The sequence below is a fragment of the Solea solea genome, chromosome 7 (assembly GCF_958295425.1).
Source record: "Solea solea chromosome 7, fSolSol10.1, whole genome shotgun sequence".
NCBI lineage: Eukaryota > Metazoa > Chordata > Actinopteri > Pleuronectiformes > Soleidae > Solea > Solea solea.
The window spans coordinates 27,329,464-27,352,843 of NC_081140.1; the positions used below are offsets into that span (position 1 = coordinate 27,329,464).

Genomic DNA, 23,380 nt, shown 5'->3' on the forward strand with positions numbered 1-23,380 from the left:
TCGGGCTCACAAAACCGCGGCGTGAACAAGTGGGACACCTCAGTGAACTGACGAGGATTGGGTCCAAAAATACAAATAAAAGATATTCATATTGCCCTTTTTGAGTTTGAATGAATATTCTCTGGTTTCTTTGCTCCGTAGAACAAAGAAATCATTAAAACTTGAATGAATATTTGGTTTGTGGGCAAAAACGGGAACATTTGAGATCGTCAACGTTTTCTGACATTTTAGCACCAAACAACTGAACATAATCTTTAGTTGCAGCCCTGCCTATAAAAATAATGTGTAAACTTGGCATTAAACACATGAAAAGGGTGACTTAAGAGGCTGAATTAGTTTGTGATTACTCCATGTTGATTAGTTTGTCATTTATTTAAAAATTGCCTTTATTAGATTCCAGATTAGTTTATTTGTTGCACTGTTGAGCTGAAAACAAGATAAAAATGTCAATCTTTTCAAAAAAGACTGAAATTATGGTAAATAAAACAAAAAAAGAGAAACACATATATTAAGAAAACTGTACACATTTATTAACTCAGAAAAAAACCACACGCAATCAAAATGATACGAATACGAATCAGATGACATCAATGTTGGGTCAAATTTAAGTTGATTTGTTCAACTAAATTCATAAAATGTAACTTTAAATGTCCAGCAACAGTCAATGTATCATCAAAGAAGTAGTACAAGACATTAAACTCTGTCTCTTTAGGAAGATTTATATTTATTTTAAGTCATTTTAGCAGCACAACACACTGCGGTCCATTCATCATTCTGACAAAAACACACATCAGGAGTGGATGTTGATGACTTCTCTATTTATTGCTATAAATCCTCCCTCTCTTTTTTTTTATCCATTTTTCCCTCTCGGCTCCTTTTTATGCGTCTGATTGAGGGGGGGAAAAAAAGATCCTGTCATTTATCTCATTGTTGCTCGCGGCAACAGGAGCACAGAGCAGAGCGCTGGACGAAACAATGCAGCTGAAACAAAGCAGGCGATTTGACGTCAGCTCCTCACCGCTGCCGCCGCCGAACAAAGGAGATTGCAGCAGCGAGGAAAAGAAGGAGCTGAGAGATGACGACGATGATGATGATGATGATGATGATGAAGTGGTGGGAGTGCGGGTGCGGGGCTCCGCAGCCTGGAGGCGCTGTTTTGCCGGTTTTCCGCATCGTTTTCCTTCTCGTGTGAATTCACTCGTCTCAGATTTAGATATAGACCAAACAGCAGTTAGTGTGTGTTCATTGTCTGGCAACCCTGTCTCCTCTACACACACACACACACCTAAAACACCCTCACCTTCCCGGTTACCATGGACACAAGCACACCGGACCTAAAATTGTCACAGCTGTGAAACCTGTGATGTCTGTTTATCTATCGTTCTATCTGTCTATCGTGACCCGAGACAAGATATCTAAAGGTGTAACGTGTGTGTGTGTGTGTATATATATATATGTATATATATGTATGAATATGTGTGAGTGTGTGTGTGTGTGTGTATATATATATATATATATATTTATGTATGTGTGTATATATGTGTATATATTCTGAAATATATATACTGTGTATATATATATACTGTGTATATATATATATATATATATATATATATATATATACTGTGTGTATATATATATATATATATATTTTAATGAGTGGTAGATGATAAAAGGAGGTGGGGCGTATTTGGATACACAAAAATGCAAGGTTGGCGTTTTGAAAGTTTCCCCATGATGGGATAAAAAAATAAAAACATTCCAGTGCAACTAAAAACTTAGTGGAACAGTTTTTGTGTGTGTACGGCCCTGTGGAGTCCACATGCTCCGCCTCAGGCAGTTTAACACGAGGGTTTGCTTGTCAATAATTCACCCGTAAGATATTTAATCAGTTCCAGCGGCAGGTAAAACAATTCCGTCATTCAGAAAGGTTGAGTCACTGAAAAAAACCTTCCATATTTTTCTTTCTGCTCTTGTGGGGATGGGACCATAAATAACTCCCTCACACAGCAAAGCTGATAATGGTTTACTCACACCTGCTGTCTGCACGGAGTAGGTCAGCACGTGTCTGTGTGTGTGTGTGTGTGAGAGGACAGGACAGGACAGAGAAGAGACGGCTGGTTATATGGCGGCAGAGTTGGTTCAGTTTTTAAGATTTAAATAAAAGATTGACACTTAAAATCTTTGACATGATTGCAGGTCGGTGTTCTGGCACAGACACGGTGAACAGGTGCGGGTTAATTAAAAGCTCTGCCGTTCATATGATGTGACCGATCGGAAGGATAATCTGTGTCTGACCACCTGCTGCTGCTGCTGCCGCCGGTCAGAGAAAGAGGCAGAAATGAAAATTTGAAATAATTCAATTCTTTGTTCTTCAGTAGTTGCTTCAGTGTGGTTTGCATCTGCTGTTAATGGGATTAGATGAGTTGTGATTGTAATTCAGCTAAGGCTGAAACAATGACTGGATTAATCGATTACTAAATGAATCGTCAACTATTCTGAAGTTTATGATATGATGATGATGAATAAATTCTTGGTTTCTTTGCTACGTATAATAAAGAAATCATTAAAACTGAATCATTTTGGTTTGCGAACATCGTCGTTTCCAGGTTTGAGAAAGAATTTCCCCAAATTTTTCAACCTTTTCTGACATTTTATGGACCAATTGATTGCTCGAAATAATCGATTATGAAAACGGTCGTTAGCTGCAGCCTTAGAAATCAGCCCTGCGTGAGGAGTTCAAGTTCCGTGTGTGAACAAATCACATCAATAGTGAAGTTAAACAAAGAAAGTAGAGATTATTAGCAAAGTTTAGGATATTTTAAGTCCAGCCGCTACAGCTAAAGTTAGCAGCCTCTTGCCGAGTCGTTGTCTCCTTCGTAGTGACGTCAACTTTTCCATGCTCAGTTAAGGCGAGCTACAGTTAGCTGTTAGCAGTGAACTATAGTTCGTACACTGGAATTTGATTTATTGAGTGAAGTGTGTGTGTCTGTCTCTGCTATGCTAGGTGCAAACTTTTAGCTCGATAGTATGAAGCATTTCCTGGTTGTGTCAATATGTCACAGCTTTATCTGGCGGCTAGTTGTTAGCATTTTAAGTACTGTAGTCTATTTCTCCCCAAAATATTAAATTCTTTTAGCTGACGGGGCATAATTTCTTCTTTTTTACATCATGTTTTCTCCCGGCTTCTTCAAGTGTTTCCGCGACTGGCACGTTACGTGTATATTAAAAGTTAGTTTTAGTCAGACTAACAAACGTTGTGCTTGGTTTTGATGACATCTAGTTATAGCTTCAGCTTAATTAAAGGCAGAATATAAAAAATACTTATTAATGCCGTGTTGCCTGCCATTTTCGAAAGCCTCGCAAAGCGTACACGCACAAAGGATTGTGGCTACTTCCGTTCCACTGAGGATACACACACACACACACACGTCCACCCTGGTTTATTAGCTGATTGAAGGACCCTGCACGATTAGATGATGTAACGTTGCTGAAATTCCGCCATTTGAGGATCCGTCTTTGACTCGTAGATAGCACCTTTGAAAGCACTCTAATTGTAACTTTGAGACCTGGTAATGATTGGACAATGACAGTCCAATGATAAAGCACAGTGCAGTCAGAGGGCAGGTGGCTCTCTGACTGAGAGATGCACATCATTTTCAAGATGGATGACCGCGTGGACTCTTGAACTCGTTCTAAATTGTTGTTCAGCCGTGGTCGGACCTCTGATTAGACCCGTTTGACTTTGCTCTGTGATTAATTTGTCCTAGAATCTGGTCTAAAAAAGAAATGAATCCACCATTTGTTTATGTCTATCAGGGTAGTTAACAGTCACAAACTTGAACACGGCTGAAAGATGCCGTTGTTTTCTCTACGTATTTTCAGAGGTTAATTAGGGGTTTGTTTCCTCCGAGGCTCAGTAGATCTGAGAGCGTCCAAAACAACTGTTGTCTTTGTCTGGGCTCTGGCGTTCAGAGCAGACTTCATAAATGAAGGAACCCAAGTCTTCTGCTAACCACTCGCATAAAGGCCGATTTATGACGAGAGCATTGCGATGAAAAAGCCCGTCCTTCCGCTGCCCCGGTCCAGGGAACTTGTGTGTCTATAGGCGCTAAATCGTAAAAACTTTACCTATAAGTGGAGAACAGATTAATGCCTCCGCTCTGGTGGCCAAGAGTGGAGTAAATTCTCTCTGAAGAGACACTGTCCCTCTTGGCTTTCTCTTGGCCGGGTGAAACAAATCTTGGCGGTCTTGAAGGTCATAAACCAAATCCCATGTGGGAGCGAAAAAGGAGGCTGTTGTTATGCAGGAATAACGTGTCGTTTGGATCCAGCTAACAAGCCCGTGGCATATTCCTCTGGAGCTTTAACTGTCTGAATGTGAATTGTCCTACTCTGGGATGACCGCACAAGCAGCGTCTTCATTGGTTAACTGTCCTCCAAACCTCCTTTAAATAGTCAATCTAGTCACGGCTGGCAGAGATTTCATATTATTTTAGGATTGCACCTTTGTTCTGGACGCTTTTACAGGAAACATCCCTGAGGACTTATTACTTCAAACTAATCAGAGCTGTGAGTTAAAATAGATATGCAGCATGATATGGAATAAGCTCATCCCTGGATTTAAATGGAATTAACCTCTTAACCTTATTCTGGCCGGCAACGAAATGTGAGCTCATTATAAAGTTTTTTGATAAGAAGATTTCAAATGCACTCTGAAATTTAGAGGAAACCTTTGACCTTTTGGGATCAGAGAAGATTCATTATGCTTCCGTATCTGTAGGCTCAATATTATATTTAAAATTGCATACATTCAGCTTTGGATTACAAAACCTTCTGTTCACAAAACGCTGCTGGCATTGTTTTCATCTCAGTCTGGATTTTAGTCTGGATGGGCAGACATTTGAAAAATAAAGAGGCACTCGCTGGCATCCACTTCGTGATCGCATCTTCTTGGTCCTCAGCTGTGAACCAAAACAGCTTATTCTTTTTTACGACTGTTGTTTCTCATGAGCGGACGTTACTGAAACTAAGCAAACAACTGCAGAGGAAAGAATCGATACAGTACACCTCGGTCTGTCGACGAGGTGCAGCCACAATTCCTGTATTGCGCCACGCTACGACGACACCTCCCACGCTTGAGGAGGTAACTATGACGTCACGGAAAACAACGTGACCGACGCATAGAGCCGAGTGGAGTCGCGCTAGCAGCAGCATCAGTGTGAACTGAGATGACCTGGAAACACACACTTTTGATTTCCCCCCTCTTACTTTGACAGATGTCTTACGACGGCCTGAAGCTCGCCGCTGCTCCCCCGCACTAAATCTGTATCAGCGCTGCGACTTCACGCTGTGCTCCTTGATGATTGTGACTGCAGTCGCTGACTCATTAGTGCTGTTTGAAAGAAGGTGACTGTGTCTTGCGCTGCTTCACCAGTGCCATATGCGTACAGTTGGCAGACGACTCTGGTTTTAACAGGCCGGGCCGTTTCCTTGGCTCTGTTCAGCGCAGGCATTCAGGAGGATTAGTGTGGCAGCGTCAGCGCAGATCACATTTTTTGAGAGGAAATGTGCCTTTTATAAGCTGAGCTAAAATTAGACCATCCATCTGTGATTACCACTGCAAAAAAAAAAAAAATCACACGTGCCTGGAGAAATTTATAGCATTTTTTTACAGCTTCAAATGGGGGCAAGTTGCTGAGTAACACTTCATCACTCTTCGTGTTCTTTCGCAGCGCTTGAGGGTTCGTTCACATGAGAATGATTCAAGGAGAATCTGCAACCATTTGTATGTCACAGCCCCACCTCTCTTTGTTGTCATCATCTTCTTATAATTATTATTATTTTTATTATTAGGGCCCGAGCCACAAATGGCAGGGACCCAAAAATGGCTCCTGGCACGAATTTGTGTGAGGAACCTATTTTTATCCTTCAGATTATTATTACATCCATGGCTCTGCGGCCATTTTTGTGGTCGTTAACGTGCATATAAACTCTTGACCTGTGCGTTGCTTGAGGGCTCTATAGCGCCCCCTAACGTGAAAACAGAGGCAAAATTGAGTTCCACATAACTTGGTGGGAAGATGTTCTAGACCAAGACGAACAAAAAGTCAACCATAACCATGGCCTCAACTCAACACAAAGTCGGCCATTTGGAATCTTGGTGTCCATTTAGGCGATTTGCACTCTACGTAAATGATTGAACTTGTCCGAGAGTGTTTGTCATGCCGACATAAAAAAACCTGCCAATTTGTACTCGACACATTAAAGGTGAACACAAGGATTTGCGGATTCAAAACGGCACGGCCACAGCAGCTCTCGGCGTTTTGGCGAATTTTGACCATTCGCCACGAAACAGGAAGTGCCCTATGACTTCAGCATACATTGAGTTTCACCGAATTTCCCAAAACTTGGTGGGAAGATGAACTCAGGCAGGAAGTCCGCCATTTGGAATCTTGGCGATTTGCACCCTACGTAAATGAGCGAGACACATCAAAGGCAAAAAGGTTGTTTGCGGATTCAAAAGTGAGGTCAGGGAACTGCTGCACTTCCCCACTTGCGTTGGGGACGTGAGGGCCCTATCATGATCGTTTGTACACAGTATTGCAGCGCCACATACAGACAGGCCTGGCAATACAGTTTCGGTATCAGCCCCGATATTAGTCAAAATCACTTGGATTAGATGTCGGACGGATAAAAATGAAAATCTCACACATACAGCCACCGTATCTTCACGTCTGTGTGCAGACTGTAAAAATGTAAAGAAAAATCAGAAAAGCACCATCCCCCCCTTGTGTTTTCGTGTAGGCACTTCTTGCTTGGTCTTGCATTGATGCCATCTTCGTCTTTGCTGTCTTTATTGTTGTTGTTTGGTTTGTTCAAGAAATGCAACCTCAAACTGCAGGAAAAGAATAATGTAATGTTTTCTTACAGGCCTGGCATATACAGTACTGGTTCTGTTTGTACGAAGACATTTCTTGACATGATACCATGTTTACTGTTAAAGAACAAGGACGAAGATGGGGTCGGTAGAGTTGTGTTTTGGTGTGGACGAGGCCTGGATCGCCACAGACGTGTGAGAGTGTAGTAAAATGCAGATGAGGGTGTTTCACACCTGACGTGCAGCCTTTAACACATTTTCACAGACCAGTAGCTGCTGCTGCTGCTGCTTCTTTTTCTCCATCTCGCAAGTGCGACGTGTTAAACGAGCTCAGGACATTCATTGATCTGCGGACGCAGACCTCCGCCCACCTCACCCTCTCACAAACCGCCCTTCAACCACATCAAACGTTAAAGCAGCTCTTTCATGTTGCCATCGCTGTTTACTGCGTGTGTGAGAGTGACGACACTCGTACATGCATGAGCTCAGCTTCGGATTACAGATACAGTTGATGATGGGATGGATGGACTAACCCCCCCCCCCCCCACACACACACACACACAGACGCACACACACACAAACACTCTACGCCTGCGCGCCAGACCAGCAGGAGTCAATGAAAGTGGATTGATTTTTCCTGCACCTTCTGCACACATCGTATAATAATCTGAGGGGATGAAAATCCAGCAGGAAAACGAAAGAACCCACAGCGTTTTATTACATTTGCTGTTATTTGTTTATCTGATGATGATGATGATGATGATGATGATGATGATGATGAAAACGGTTGGTGGAGGTCCAGTACTGGTCTGTATACACTGATCCATTGCTAAATATTAACGACAAAAATGACAGTGAAGATCTTAACACATGGATCTCTGTATTTTGAAGTATTTCTTGCCTCCAGCATCTCAGCAGAGAACATAGCCTGGTGGAACGGTGTCGTCTTCCTGCTGAATGATTACTCCCATTAAAAAAGAAAGAAAGAAACAATAATCTTGCAGCACAGTCATAGTCCATAAACATATAATGGCCTCCCAGCAGATGGAAACACATTAAAAAGAGATATATCTACAAGTCAAACGAAAGAGGTGCTCAGATTAAGTGACGTACACTTCACTATAAAGGGTTTTTGTTACTTAAACCAAGACAAACGGAGGTTTTATTAACCTTTGACGGCTTCATGTGAGAAATCACTGAGGCGTCACTGAGGTGAACTGCGAACCGAGATGGGTATCATCAAGTAGGGTTTAACAGTCGGGGTGAGGTTATCTACGCTTTTCCTGCTCTATATCTTTTTGTAAAGCTAAGTGGATTTGTATTTTCTAGGGATGGAAGGAAATCATGTTTTCATGTTCTTCTTCTTCTTCTTCCCACTCCGTCAGACACGTAGTTAGATGTTTTCCTGTCCCATACCGATATCACAAACTTGAGTATCTCCCGATACTGATATCACAAACTTGAGTATCTAGTGATATCACAAACTCGAGTATCTACCGATATCACAAACTCGAGTGTCTACCGATATCCAAAACTTGAGTGTCTACCGATATCACAAACTTGAGTATCTACCGATACCGATATCACAAACTTGAGTATCTACCGATACCGATATCAAAATCTCGAGTATCTACAGATATCACAAACTCAAGTATCTACCGATATCACAAACTCGAGTATCTAGCAATAATGAAATGAAAAACTCAAGTATCTACCGATATCACAAACTTGAGTATCTAGCAATAATGATATGAAAAACTCAAGTATCTACCGATATCACAAACTCGAGTATCTAGCAATAATCATATGAAAAACTCAAGTATCTACTGATATCACAAACTCGAGTATCTACCGATATCACAAACTCGAGTATCTACCGATATCACAGTGGCCAATACTCATTAACTCATTAATCACTTACTTAAATGTGAATATTCTCAGGTTTCTTTGCTCCAAAGAAACAAAGCAATCATCATAACTGAATACATTTTTAGTTTGTTGAGAAAGTCGTTATTTAAATATAATTGTGATAACTTAAAGAGTCAGTGTTCAGTTAAGTTAAAGTTGCTGTATGTAGCTTCATTGTGGCTTGTAGTAAAACCGTTCTTTCTGTGGTTTTTCTATCTTGGTCCATGTTTGTGTAACATGAGGCTCTGGACATGAAGCCAGGGAAGGAGGCCAGACATCCACCCACACACATGCACATGCACACTCTCGTAGTAATGCTTTTCTTCCTCTTGCATCATTTTTTCCCTCCTGATTTTGGCAAAGCTTCACGATAAAACACGTTGTTTTTCAAGCCAGAAATTGTTACACTAACCTGAATTTCTCTGATTCAGTTTTGAAGCTGAAATATTTTCCGCCTGTCTTTTTTTTCTTCTTCTTCTTCTCACTCTGTCAGACATGTGGTTAGATGTCGTTTATTCCCGTGTCGTTGGCGAGCGTGACCTGCAGACTGTCGGCCTTTGTTACTTCATAAGGAAACAGCTGCCACAGGCTGTTTCATGACCAGCACACGCCGTCACATGGGATTTTACAGGTGTCTTATTCTGGACAGGTGTGCACCTGTCGACACTATTGACAAGAAAATGTTACAATATGACGCCTTCATGTCAAATGTGGAGACATTCTGGGAGGAAAAAAAACATTCAGATTGCTAACAAAATAGAACGAATTGCAGATTCCTGGGTGATCATTTGTGCAGATCTGTGAGAAACAAAGATGTTCCCTTCAGTCTGTAGAATGAAATGTGTATAGGGCAAGACAATCATTTTTTTTTTTACAATAAATACAAGCTTAATATTGTAATAATATATTTTACACATTTCCTTTGCTAAATGTTGGAGATCACAAAGGAACATTTTTAAGTCTTTTTAACTTTGATCTAAAATTTGAAACTATAAGTGAAATTTGGAATTATAAGTCAAATTTAGGACTATAAGTAGAGTTTGGAAATATAAGTAGATTTTGGAACTATAAGTAGAATTTGAAATGAGTAGGATTTTTAAGTCTTTTTAACTGCTAACTACAGTTGGACATTCATTTCTTCATGGTAAAAAAAATAATAATAAGGCCTGGCTCGTTTGTGGATTTAAATATTACTTTCTTCTTCTTCGGTGTAGCAGAGAAAAAAGTCTTAATCTCCAGGTACAGACAGTTTTATCTCGCAGGTCTCGAATCCCACACAAGAAGCTGTCACAGACCGCGTCTGTGTGTGTGATCGTCCCACACTGAGCGCTTGTGAAGGAGCGGATCATCCACCTGTGGGCAGGTGTGTCATCACACACACACACACACACTGTGAAAATAAGACCTGCTCCGCCCTCATCCAGACAAATGAAAGGGCTGTGGGAAGCTCTTCTGAAAGCCGGATCAGCCACTGGCGACAGGAGCTCTCCACTGCACTCGCGGCGGATCAGGTTCCACAGGTGGACGCTCCGCCCCAGTTCCAGCCTCCTTTTTATTTATGGAGCCCGCGGAAACTCACAGGGAGGCGTGAATTCAGCCTGTCATAAGAGTGAGAGCAGAACAAAGACCTTCTGCTGCTTTATAAACTCCATTCATTCATGATATTAACGTCTGAAGAGTTATAAGATTTTAAGGCCAGTGAATTCCTTCATACTTCCACCCTGTCACGATCAACTCATTTAAATGTCATATTGCATTTGATCAGTACTTTGAGGAAAACCTATCTTAAATGCTGTGTGCAGCAGAAATGCCTCCATTTCTGTTGCTTGTAAGCAGCTTTTTTTTTTTATTCATTTGGAAGAAATTAAGACAAATTGTGGGCTGTGGTCAAAAACTCCATGTGCATAAAAACAATCTCCGGAGTAAAGAGTCTCTGCTTTCTGTTTGCAAAGTTTCCGTAATTAAAGTGGCAGTAACTGTACAAAGTCACATGTCATGTGTATGATTTTAATTATGGTACAGAACAAACTCGCAGTCATTTCTTTCTCTTGTCGAACAACGACGATCTGGTAACGTTTTGCAATCTTGCATGTGGACATGCGTCAGTAAATCAGTGTTGCTTCATTTTTAAGAGTCAGCTGTGAGGGAAATACAATTTATGTAGGAAATGTAGTAAAAATACAAGTTTTTAGGAAATGTTGTAAAACAACACCATTTATTTATGACATGTTGTGAAAGTACACCATTTATGTAGGAATGAAATAAAACTACATAAGTTTTAGGTAATGTAGTAAAAGTACACAATTTTATGTAGGAAACGTAGTAAAAAATTCCCCGGGTTTTAGGAAATGTGTAGTTGTACTACATTTCCTACATGAATGGTGTACTTTTACTACATTTGCTTTCTGCTCAAGCTAATAACAGCCAAAAAGAGTAAGTTAGTAGAAAGGCAACATTGCTGTTAGCTTAGCACAAAATCTGGAAAATGGCGGAAACGGCTAATTTCAAATTTAAGTTCAAATTAAAAAAAATAAAAAAAACATTTTTCTTGCCGAACAAGAGTTTTCTTTAAATTTAAACTTTAAATGTTGCAATTTATATAATCTGAGAGGCTAAACGTGTCAAATTAAATCTGATCATGTTGTTTTTTGCAGAGTCGGATTGTAATTTTTCGGATTGTAGGAATGTGGAATACTCAAAACATCACTGTCTCATGATGATGATGGTGATGGAAGATGGAAGTCTTTTAATAATCTGTACCCACTGCCATTGGGAAAAAAAATGCAAGGCTGAGAAAGAAGGAAGTCATGCCTGCATGCAGTCTTAAACACATAAACCCCAAACCAGATGGATTTGGGGGGGATTATAGGAACTCTATCTGAGGTAAAACAAAATTCCCGTTTTCTGCCAACTTCCTGAGAGGAGACGGAGGGAGTTTGGCTCCATCTGTGAGAGTCAAAGACTGCGTGGAGGGCACTGGGAGGAATTTAACGGTTTGTTTGCATATATAAAAGTTAATCTGGGATATAACTTGAAAAGACAAAAGGGTTTTAGCACGCTGGATGAACATAAAAGCCGGCGTGGGGGGGGAATCTCAAGTGGGAGATAAGTGGTTGTTCTCTCAAGGCTCCGATTGCTATCGGAGTCATTGAGAAAACACCTGGTTGGACAGAGGTTTGTTTGGATTGTTAATGTGTCACACACAGACACTTGGACTCTCCAAACGTCCTCATGCTTTTGATTTAGTTTGTTCAGTGTGTTCTGGAAGTTCCAGCTCGCTACCTTTGCAAACACAGGCATGTTTGTTTAGGAGTCTCTCTGTTGGGGTTTCAAGGTTACTCCACGGTCCTGGTTTGTGAGGAGGCAGCCTGTCAACATCAGGTCCTCACTGTGTGGCCTCCAGCCCGGTAACTGTAGCTTTAAAAAAAAAAACATCCCTCCGCTCAGCAAGAGTGAGATTAAACCTGATGGATTTGTACTTCTCATCTTCTGCCCGTCAGGAACCATGTTTGCAGAGTGACCAAGCATGTTGTGGCGCTCGTTCTCCTGGTATCGGCTGAATGAATGGATGATATTGTTGATGAGTTTAGCTCTTTTATGGCACTTGTGTAAAAACTGTTGAGGAAAATCAGCTGGGAAAGAAAAGTTCCATTAACACTTACTTTCGGTCTCCGTTTCACCTCGTTATCACTCTCATAAAGAAAATCCTTGCCCTGACTTTCATCAGTCAGTGCGTTTACGTGCATGTTAAAAGTCCAGTTTTAGTCAGAGAATAATTCATAGTAGTCAGATTAAAATCAGTCGGACTAAGACAATAAGTAAGTCTGACTAAAATTTAGCTAGTCTTAGTCGGACTAAGATAATATTTGGTTTTCTAAATGTCATGTAAACACCTTGGTCTGACTAAAATTGAGCTAGACTTAGTCGGACTAAGATAAGAATTCAGTTTCCTTTTAATGTCATGTAAAGACAGTAGTCCGACTTAAACCAAACTAGTTTTAGTCGGACTAAGGCAAGAATACGGTTTTCTTAATGTCATGTTAACACGTTAGTCCGTCTAAGATCAACTTTATTGGCCAAGTTTGTGCACACAAAATCGAGCTAGTCTTAGTCGGATTAAGACAACAATTCAAAAATGTAATCCATGCTTAATTAGTTTGTCATTTGTTCAGCTATATTTATATGAAAATAAAACGTTTTATTCAACAGATGCCTCAATTATGAATATAATTTGTAAGTTGCAGTTCTAGTTTGTATCCTGGTCTGTGGGTGAATTTGAGGTGATTTTACAGAGTTGACATCTCTGCAGTCGAGCAGCTGTGGATCCTCCTCTGCCCTCACAGCATCAGTGGACACGAGGAGGTGATGAAACTTTGATGAGACGGTTGCGTTATTCAGTCTGCTGTCCAAACGTAACCCCGCTCCCCTGTGACACACAAGACTGCTCACAAACACTCAGATGATCATGGGTGTGAACTGTGGTCAAAGTTCTGTAATCGACAAAACATTTGTGAGAAACATGTTTCAAAAGTGACAAGTTCCCACTTGCCATGATGTTTAAAGATGTTTTACCCTTTAGGGTTGATGTTATTTATGTGTTTATCTTTTATCTTAACTGTTAGGGCGGCACCTTGTTTTCATAGCTAATCTTGTTTTGTTGGCCCCACACTATATATTTATAAAATATATCATTTTTATTTATATAATGGAGATAAATTTCAATAATGTTTTTCGCTACTGTATTAACAATCCAAAATATAGTTTAACTAGTAAGTCAGACAGTGTTTGCCTTTAAATATTTAATAGTAATCAATTAATAGAAAAATCAAAAAGATATTTTTATGAAATCGTCCACAGCTATGCTAACGGCTAACTTTTTTTTTCTAAGTGCTGAAATTAGCATACTTAGGTTATCACAATCTTAACATATATGTTTAGCTTGTTAGCCTCAGTATGCTACTGTTGGCATTCCAACTTTGCTAACGTTTCTATGTATATTCCTTAACATGCTAGCTTACTTTGGTTTATCATGCTACAGTTTGTCGGCTAATCCAGAGACTCACAAAAAATGCTTTTGTTAGCAATTAGCTTAAAGGTTTTCAACATTCAAGGTTTTGGATCTTCTGGATTCTGGCTCTTAAAGTCATCAGTATAACAAAAAAAACAAAGAGTTAAAAACAGTAAATAATAAAGACAAAAGAAGGATTTAACATTTTGACTCATAATAAAATACACACGTGCACATTTTGCACTTGTTTTCTTACAAAAACACGCATAAATTCACAAATCTAGAACAATATCATTTGTGAGATTCAGTTATTTTTGTGCCGTTCATCTCTCCTCCAAACTCGTCACGCGTCAGAGAAACCGTCGACGTCGCTGACGGTGGATGAGATTGGACTGAATGCGAGTCACGCATCCACGCACCCAACCTTTCACTGCTAATGTGATGTCGCTGAGCCTCAGCGTGTTTGTCTCACAAGTATTAGCACACATGAATGTGTGTGGCTGCGGGAGAATAAATGATCCTGACAGTCTATGACTCGGCTCTTTTTCGCCTGTCCACCTCCCTGTGCGTCAGATTCAGGGGACCGAGCTGAACGGAGGCCCGTGGCCGTCCTCGTCGTCTCCTAAAGCTCAGAGAGTGTCGCTTCCCATCTCCTCTCGCTGTATCTCTTGATTTTTCTACATCTTCAGTGGTAGATGATTCCACAGTGATGATGACGAGCTCTGTAAATGATTCCTCAGTGATTCCTCATGAGATGCTGACTTGACTCTCGGCATCGTTGTAAAGTAACAAAGTACAAATACTTTGTACTTGAGTACAAAATTCATCTGTCTGTACTTTGTTATTTATATTTCCAGCAACTTGTACTTTTACTCTATCTTTGTTTCACACACTTACACACTTACTCACTCACTCACATTCACACGCTGCCACATGGGGTTAAGTGTCTTTGCCCAAGGACTCATGTATACAAGCGAAGCCAGGAATTGAAAAGTTGAAAGACAACTCACCGTACCACTGAGCCACCATGGCTCAATCCTCCTCACTCTTTTTTTTTAAGACTTTTACTTCTAAAACTTAAGCACATTATATATCAGAAAATGACTTCAGTGATACTTAAGTGCAATAAATGTCATAAACTTTAAGAGTTTTTACTTAAGTAATATTATGAAATAAGTGACCTCCACTTGTACCATAGTAATTTTCTGGTAAAATACTTAAGTATCAGCTTTAATGTAATGTATTCATACTAAAAACTGAAACTTGGAGCCTGTAATCGATTGATCCTCTTTTATTTTACAGCCCGCTGTGGTTTGTTAACTGCGCTCCGCCTCACTGCCGACACAGTGACCCTAATGCAGGAGAATGACTGTTGTCTCGTCATGCATTAACCTCCCTCCCTCCCTCCCTCAGCCTCAGGCCAAGCCTCTGCGCCCCCTCCCCCACCTCCATCCTCCTCCTTTACATTTTCACAGCAGCTGGGTCGACGGGGCAAAGTGCACATGCACTGTGTCACATGTCGCCAAAGTCACGTGACACGAACCGTACCAAAGTGCCCAGCGAGGCAAACACTTCATGTTAGCACGCCGTAATTAGTCCAGACATCATATTAAAGAAACACGGTCAGGGTTACAGAGGCCTTCATGCATGCGAGGTCAGTTCGAGCTTCAGGGGATTTTGAGACGTGGGCAAACAAAGCGTGCGTCTGTGCGTCTTTGCTGTGGCTTAGTTTTCACGTGCAAGACAAAGTTAGAGCACATTATGTGTAATATTTATATAGACTTTTTCTTTGACACGACTGAACAATAAATAAAATACTAATAACACATTCCACACTTTGACACTCACAAAATAAAAACAGTGAAATAGGAAACAAGGTTAAAGGAACAAGGACAGAGCTCTTTGCACTCCCTCACTTGTTCTTTGCACTCCCTCACTTGTTCTTTGCACTCCATCACTTGTTCTTTGCGCTCTCTCACTTGTTCTTTGCACTCCCTCACTTGATCTTTGCACTCCCTCACTTGTTCTCTCCTCTCCCTCACTTGTTCTCTCCTCTCCCTCCATTATTCTTTGCACTCCCTCACTTGTTCTTTGCGCTCTCTCACTTGTTCTCTCCTCTCCCTCACTTGTTCTTTGCATTCCCTCACTTGTTCTGTGCACTCCCTCACTTGTTCTCTCCTCTCCCTCACTTGTTCTGTGCACTCCCTCACTTGTTCTTTGCGCTCCCTCACTTGTTCTTTGCGCTCTCTCACTTGTTCTCTCCTCTCCCTCACTTGTTCTTTGCTCTCCCTCACTTGTTCTTTGCGCTCCCTCACTTGTTCTTTGCGCTCTCTCACTTGTTCTCTCCTCTCCCTCACTTGTTCTGTGCACTCCCTCACTTGTTCTTTGCGCTCCCTCACTTGTTCTTTGCACTCCCTCACTTGTTCTCTCCCCTCCCTCACTTGTTCTTTGCGCTCCCTCACTTGTTCTTTGCACTCTCTCACTTGTTCTTATTTAATTTAAATTTTTACTGCTGACGAAGTTACACTCAAGTGTATTTGAACTTCTTTCATTGTGCGACATTCCGTGTTCTTTTACACGTTCGTCCCATATCATGGAATTAAAGACATTTTATGTCCGATGCTGAGAGAGCAGGGTGCGGCGGCCTTTAACCTTTAGGTCTGCGTGAGTATGTGTGTTTTCTGCTGCAGCCACAAGCTCAGACTCACCCGTCATGGCTGCTGCTGCCTCCATTATTTAAAAGTGTGAATATTTAATGATGACATCGGGGCAGAGGTCTGACCCTAACGAGCCGCGGCTCCACGTCGTCTTGTAAAAACCAGGGTTGAGTTGTTGGTTTTTTTTGTTTTTTTTTTAATTAGCAAAAACCTGTCGCACTTTCACAACAAGCAAATTGTCTGCATTTGCCTCGAGCAAACTGGAACTGGCACGCTGATCGCTCGACTGTGAAACGAGCACACATACACAGATTAAACAAGGTAAACGCAGTGCAATCACCCCCTCTTATGTAGTATACATAAAACAGATCATAGCTTCTCACTCTGTGTCCTCTGAGGGAGGAATGACAACGTCCATCTGACGTCGTCAAAGCCGGAGGCTCAGAGATGTGACTCTATTGTGCCAGTGTGTGTGTGTGTGTGTGTGTGTGTGTGTGTGTGTGTGTGTGTGTGTGTGTGTGTGTGTGTTTTTACGTCACACAGTGGTGATGAGTCAGAAAACTTAAATTAAAAGTGAAGATTTGGGGCAGAGCTGTGCCGCTGCTGCTGTTCTATACCATCGAAAACGATGGTTGTTCTCACTTGGTGACACAGTTAGTAATCGCAACTCTGCTGCTTTTAATGTGCTTTATAAATAAATATGACTTGACTTGTAAAAAAAAAAGTTGGCTCAGCGTCCTCACACTGTGTTTTTTTTCTGCTGTTTTGTTACAGTGAGGGCGTCTTCAAGTGTCCAGAGGATCAGCTGCCGTTGGACTATGCCAAGGTACTGCTGCACATTCATCGCACACTGTCCATCCGTCCATCCACTCTATCCTCCACATGAGGGTCACAGCCTCCATCACAGGACCACAAAGAGACAAACAATCATTCACTCGCACACCTACGGTCAATTTAGAGTGTCCAATTTGACCTAATCCCTAAATCTGCATGGTTTTGGTTTGTGGGAGGAAACCGGAGAACCTGGAGAAAACCCACGCACACACACGGGGAGAACGTGACCGGGTCGCTGATCACTAAGAGTGCAATCACACACTGGTTTGAGGAAACCTTGGTGCTTGCAGACGTCACATTAACTGGTCAAAGCCCTCAGTTGTAACCACGGATGGGATGATGCCACTTGTTTTGTGTCTGATACCGACATCACAGCCTCGAGCATCAACCGATGCCATTACTCGCGCGAAGCTGTACACAACACGTGTAACTCACCGGCCGAGGTGGGATCCAGGCCCCCTTCTCATGGAGGGGCCGGGCGCACCACTGGCCCGTCTCGTCCCGCAGCGTCGGGGAGGTAGAGCGCGAGCGTGCGTGATAGGACCTGAAAGATGGTGAACGATGTCTGGGCAGAGCAAAGCCAGAGGAAACTTTTTTAAAGTGGTGGGGACAAAATTTTGATCATAAATAGTGCTGGGGACATGTCCCCGCCGTATCTGACGCCTATGGATCCTGGAAATAAAAGGGAACTGTTTAAACAATACAGAGTAGGCACCGATATCGGATAAAACACAACCAATACGCAACCTTACTGATTGGTCAGAGTGTCAACACAAGAAACAAGCCGAACAATGCCGAACTGTAGATCTGTCAAAAAGACTTAACAATCCTAAAAATGTGCGTTAATCCCCATCATTTACCAGGGAAATGTCTAAAATCTCAATATTTAACAGAGGAGTCTGGTGTATTTAGCAACAGCAAACCCTGCCGCTGTATCTCAGACGGAGTCTGTGCTCCGGTCATGGAGGAAGTACAGAACAAATAGTTTTAATGAACTGATTCTAATGATTCAGTTACACTGAAAACAACTGCTTTACAAGTCACTAGTTTTTGTGTGTGTTGCTCGTAGATAGAAGTCATGGCAGTTTCATGCAGCCGTGCAGTGATGACTCCGCCCACTAGTGTACTATATACACTACTATTTCTACACTACCGTGTCGAGGCGAGGCGAGCTGGGACTGTCGTGAAAAAGTGTGAACTGAACTGAACATGAGTGTTCTAATTAAAAGTGAACTAACACGCTCTAAATCAGATACTATAAACCCTGATGTTTCCGCCCGTGACGAAGTTATTAAAAGGTCATTGTTGTCGCTTCCCTGCAGATTTTTAAACCTGGAACAATGAGCGAGCGTTTTCACTTTGCTTTAGAGGATTTTTCCTCGCTCCGTTTCTCCCCAAAGAATTTTTGATTAAGGCAGCGAGAACATGTTTTAATATTAGATACATCGGAGCTTTAACAGCGTATTAAAGTGTCGGCACAGCAGAAACAAGTGTTTTATTGCAGATAATAATTCAAATTAACTTTTAATACGATGTTGGGCTGCAGAGATTAATCAATTAATCAGAATTAGATCATTTTATTAATCTCCGGGGGAGATTTGTCGTGTTACATTTGTTCCTTTTAGAATAAAAATAAAATAATAAAACGCAACACTAGCAACATGTAAAGAAAAGAGTGTTTTTATTCAATAATTAATCCAAATTCAATCCAAATCCATCTTTATTTGTAAAACACTTTAAAACAACCACAGTGGAGCAACGTTTTGTACAGAATAATATTTTAAAGACATAAAAGCTCACATAAATTACATCAAAAAAAAAAAAATAACACCTGAAATAAATGAAAGGACATAAAATATGGGTAAACGTAACAGCCATGCAATAAAACACAAGAAAACCAATGTTTTCTGCTAGCTATAACAAAAGAAATCAAGAGAACATTTGGGAACATCATTATTTTCAGGTTTGGAAAACAACAATTGACATTTTCTTTTCACATTTTTTGATATTTTATGGACCAAACTAATGGATTAATCCAGAAAATAATCCACAGATGTTGTGTGTGTTCTCTCTCACACACACAAGCTGTTATTTGTTTTTGAGGAAATAGCTTTTCTAGTTTGACCAGTTCTCTGGTCACGTGGCAGTGAAGTGGGCGGAGACTCGGATCAGTAAATCCTCAGAACATCTGAGAGAAGAGAAAACAGACTCTTCTTAAATGTCCCATCAACTCACGAGTAACTGCAGTGTCTCACTCACTCACTCACTCACTCACTCACTTTTTGACATTACATGTCATTTAGCAGACGCTTTTATCCAAAGCGACTTACAAGGAAATTGCGTACAACCTGCCAGGAGTTGAAGTTGCGACCATGATGTCTTTTGCACACAGGGTACCGGTCTTAACCACTGAGCTTAACCACATTCACTCTCACTCATTCACTCACTCAGTCATGCAGCCGTTGCTATGACGACTCTGCCTACGTTGAGGATCTATGACGTGATGGAAAACGATGATGATCCTGTGTGTGTGAGAGACATAATCTCGCGGGACAAATGCAGTTGTTGAGCATGCTGGATGTGGCCCGCGGGCCTAGAGTTTTAAAAGTGATGTGATTTTTTTTTTTTCAGATCTACCCAGATCCAGAGCTGGAGCAGCAGATCCTGGCTCTGCCCATCCGCTGCATCCACAGTGAGGAGGGCTGTCGCTGGACCGGTCAGATGAAGCAGCTCCAGGTGAGAGGATTTAATTCTATCCTCTCGTTTGTTATTTTTTGTTTTGCTTGTGTGATTGCGACGACGACGACGACCCCCGCTGAGCCTCTGTGTCGTCTCCTCCCCTCTCAGGGTCACTTCTCCACCTGCGCCTTCAACGTGATCCCCTGCCCCAACCGCTGCTCCGTCAAGCTGACGCGCCGCGACCTGCCCGACCACCTGCAGCACGACTGCCCCAAACGCAAGGTCAAGTGCGAGTTCTGCGGCAGCGAGTTCACCGGCGAAGCCTACGAGGTGAACCCTCACACCCTCTCACGCACTCACACACTCTCACACGGAGAAACAGTTTTTAATTCACCAATGTAAGCGAGCCAGAGCGACGCCGCACATGTTTGTGAAGGCCGTCTTTGTTTGGCTGTTTTTAAAATAACGTGTTGGCAGAAGGAAAAACTTCTCCTCCTCTGGCCACAAACACACGCTCACAGAGGTTACATTAATCCAGGTTTTGGCTTTCACAGTGGAATTACACAGTCAGGATTATCATCCAACACCAAACATGATCCTTCTGCTGCAGCTGCCACAGAAATAAAACCTCAAATACAAACCACTTTTTTTTCCAGGTGTAAACCAGATTATTTTAATCTGTCAATGTATTATCTTTGGTTTATTGATTAAACGTTTGGTCCATAAACGTTTTTTCAAAACCTGGAAATAATGATGATCCACAAACCAAGATTAATCGTGGTTATTAAGAGCAAAGAAACCAGGAAATATTCACATTGAAGAAGCTGAAATATCAGAAAATGACTGAAAAATATGGTTGTTTTTTTTCATTTTCATGTGAATATTTTTATTTTGGCAACCTTTTCTGCTATTTTATGAATTAAATTATAAATGAATCAATTAACCGAGGAAAATAATCGACAGATTAATCAATAAGGGAAGTCGCAGCCCTGGTTTATTCAAATTTCTGTAAATGTGTCAGAAAACACACTTTAAAACGACCACAAAGTCACACGAGGTAATAAAACACAAATTAAATTGAATTAAATGACATAAATCATGGCTAAACATAACAGTCAAGTACTAATATTTAAAATATGCAACACAGAAACACACAAGACAAACACCATCATGTTCCTTTGGACTTAAAGGGAGAAAAGACACAAATAACAGCAGTTAAATCATAAAGTTAAAGTTCATAAAGTCTTGCACAAATTTTACATCTCAATTCTGTGTTTTCTGGGTTTTGTTTTTCAAAGGATCCACTGAGGTTAGAACTGAAATCATCTTCAATCGTTTCTTCATCGGTGGCGAAACCGCCGTTGTATTTGAATCATCATCATCATCATAGTCACGCCTCTGAACTCTAAAACCTGTTTCTTCTCTCTTCTGTGTCTCAGAACCACCAGGGCGTGTGTCCTCAGGAGAGCGTCTACTGCGAGAACAAGTGCGGCGCGAGGATGATGCGTCGCCTGCTGCCTCAGCACGGCACGGCCGAGTGTCCCAAACGCACGCAGCCCTGCAAGTACTGCGGCAAAGAGTTCGTCTTTGACACCATCCAGGTCAGCCACATATAAAGCTATCAGGAGTTATTTTATGACTTCTGTCTCGTCGTTAAAGGCAACAAGGTTATATGTGGTTATATGAATATAACCCTTTAACACCTAAGCTACACGATAATCTGGAGGTGTTTGCTTCCACGTAAATTCGAGAAAGAGCATAAAATCATCGCAAACGTCCAGCTGCTACAGTACGAGACCCTTCGCGACGTTACAGACACGGTCACGCAAGCGCACTTTGCATCACCGTAATTACGCAACGGCTTGTGCCATCGGAAAAATTCCGACAGTTTCTGAAAGCTGAGACGTTGCACGTCAGAGACGTGTAGTTATTACGGTAATTTCATTCACGCTGTTGCAGGAAGCTGGAGCAAATCAGCGTCTTTGTTGCCGCTGATTCGCCCCCGGCTTCCTGTGACGTCACCGTAATAACCACATGTCGCCTTTGACGTGCAACTTCTCAGTTTTCACAAACACAGTTTGCACAAACAGTTGTGTAATTACGGTGATCCAAAGTCCGTTTGCGCGAACGTGTCGTACTGTAACAGCTGGGTAGTTTGCGATGATTTTAACTCTCTTTCCCGACTTTTATGTGGAAGCAAACGTCTCCCAGACTATCGTGTAGATGTGAGACGCAATAGGGATGAGTATCATTACGATTTTAATCGTAGAACATTTATTGATGCTGCTTATCGATCTGGTACTTTAACGGAACTCTTACTGCCTTTTTTGGGAGTCAAAACATTTCAAATCCTATTATTACATATTTTTTATTTATAGAACTTTTGCCTGTTTGTCCTCGTTTATTCGGTTTATTCAGGAATAAGTGTAGTATGATTTGGTTGACGTGTGTCTGAATAAATTATTGATTTATTCATCAAAAGCTTGATCAAAAATGTAAATAATAAATAAACTATTATTTTATGCCCGGTTGCAGCGATTTTCTCGTTAATAATTAATCACAGTGATTATTTTCTGGAGGATTTCAGTTTCCCCAAAGGTGACCTCGCCTTTATCTGTAAATGCAACGAACGTATGTCTGTGTCTAAATCATGTAACTGTCATGCAACCGTTTGCTTGACAGGATTCAAACTTGGCAGGTGACTCACTCGGGGCATCGGTGTGTGGGGTGTTGACTTTGAAATAGTTTGGATAAGAAATGCACAAGATATTGGCTGAAATGTGACAGATATGTATCACTAAAAGTGCCGCTTCTGCCCTTGTCTCCTATAATCCACCAATAATCTAAAACTCAAGGATGATGATCATATTATTTGCTGATTAATGTTATTAACGTTATCCGTGTCCCGTCTACAGAACCATCAGTTCCACTGTCCCCGTTTTCCTGTCCAATGCCCAAACCAGTGCGGCACGCCCAACATCGCCCGCGAAGACCTGGCAAACCACGTGAAGGACAACTGTGGCAGTGCACTCGTTCTCTGTCCCTTCAAAGATGCCGGCTGCAAACACAGGGTAAGACCGAGTATACTGTGTCCTGGATTTCTGTTAAAGGACACCATTTGTTGTGTTTCAAACTTCAAATAATGTCTACGAGATTGTTTTGATGCTACGTCAACTGAGACATGGTTGTACATTAAAAGTAAACAAGTACTTTTGTTGACACAATTCCGTCAACCTGCAAAAATCTTCTGGGGTCCCAGACAGCCCTCTCCAGACAGCCACTTCTACCAGCTCCTCTGGGGGGATCACAAGGCGTTCCCAGGCCAGCCTAGAGATATAATCCCTCCAGCGTGTCCTGGGTCGGCCCCGGGGTCTCCTTCCAGAAGGACATGCCTGAAACACCTCCCCAGGGAGG

At 41.5% G+C, this 23,380-nt stretch overlaps 1 protein-coding gene across 1 annotated transcript in view; it reads left to right on the forward strand.

Moving 5' to 3' along the window:
• traf4a (tnf receptor-associated factor 4a) overlaps positions 1-23,380 on the forward strand; it is a 41,610-nt gene that overhangs the window by 13,284 nt on the left and 4,946 nt on the right. The window contains exons 2-6 of the mRNA XM_058633858.1: positions 17,228-17,279; positions 19,919-20,023; positions 20,135-20,296; positions 21,406-21,567; positions 22,882-23,037. Coding sequence (XP_058489841.1) covers positions 17,228-17,279; positions 19,919-20,023; positions 20,135-20,296; positions 21,406-21,567; positions 22,882-23,037 — 637 coding nt within the window. The remainder of the gene's footprint in view (positions 1-17,227; positions 17,280-19,918; positions 20,024-20,134; positions 20,297-21,405; positions 21,568-22,881; positions 23,038-23,380) is intronic.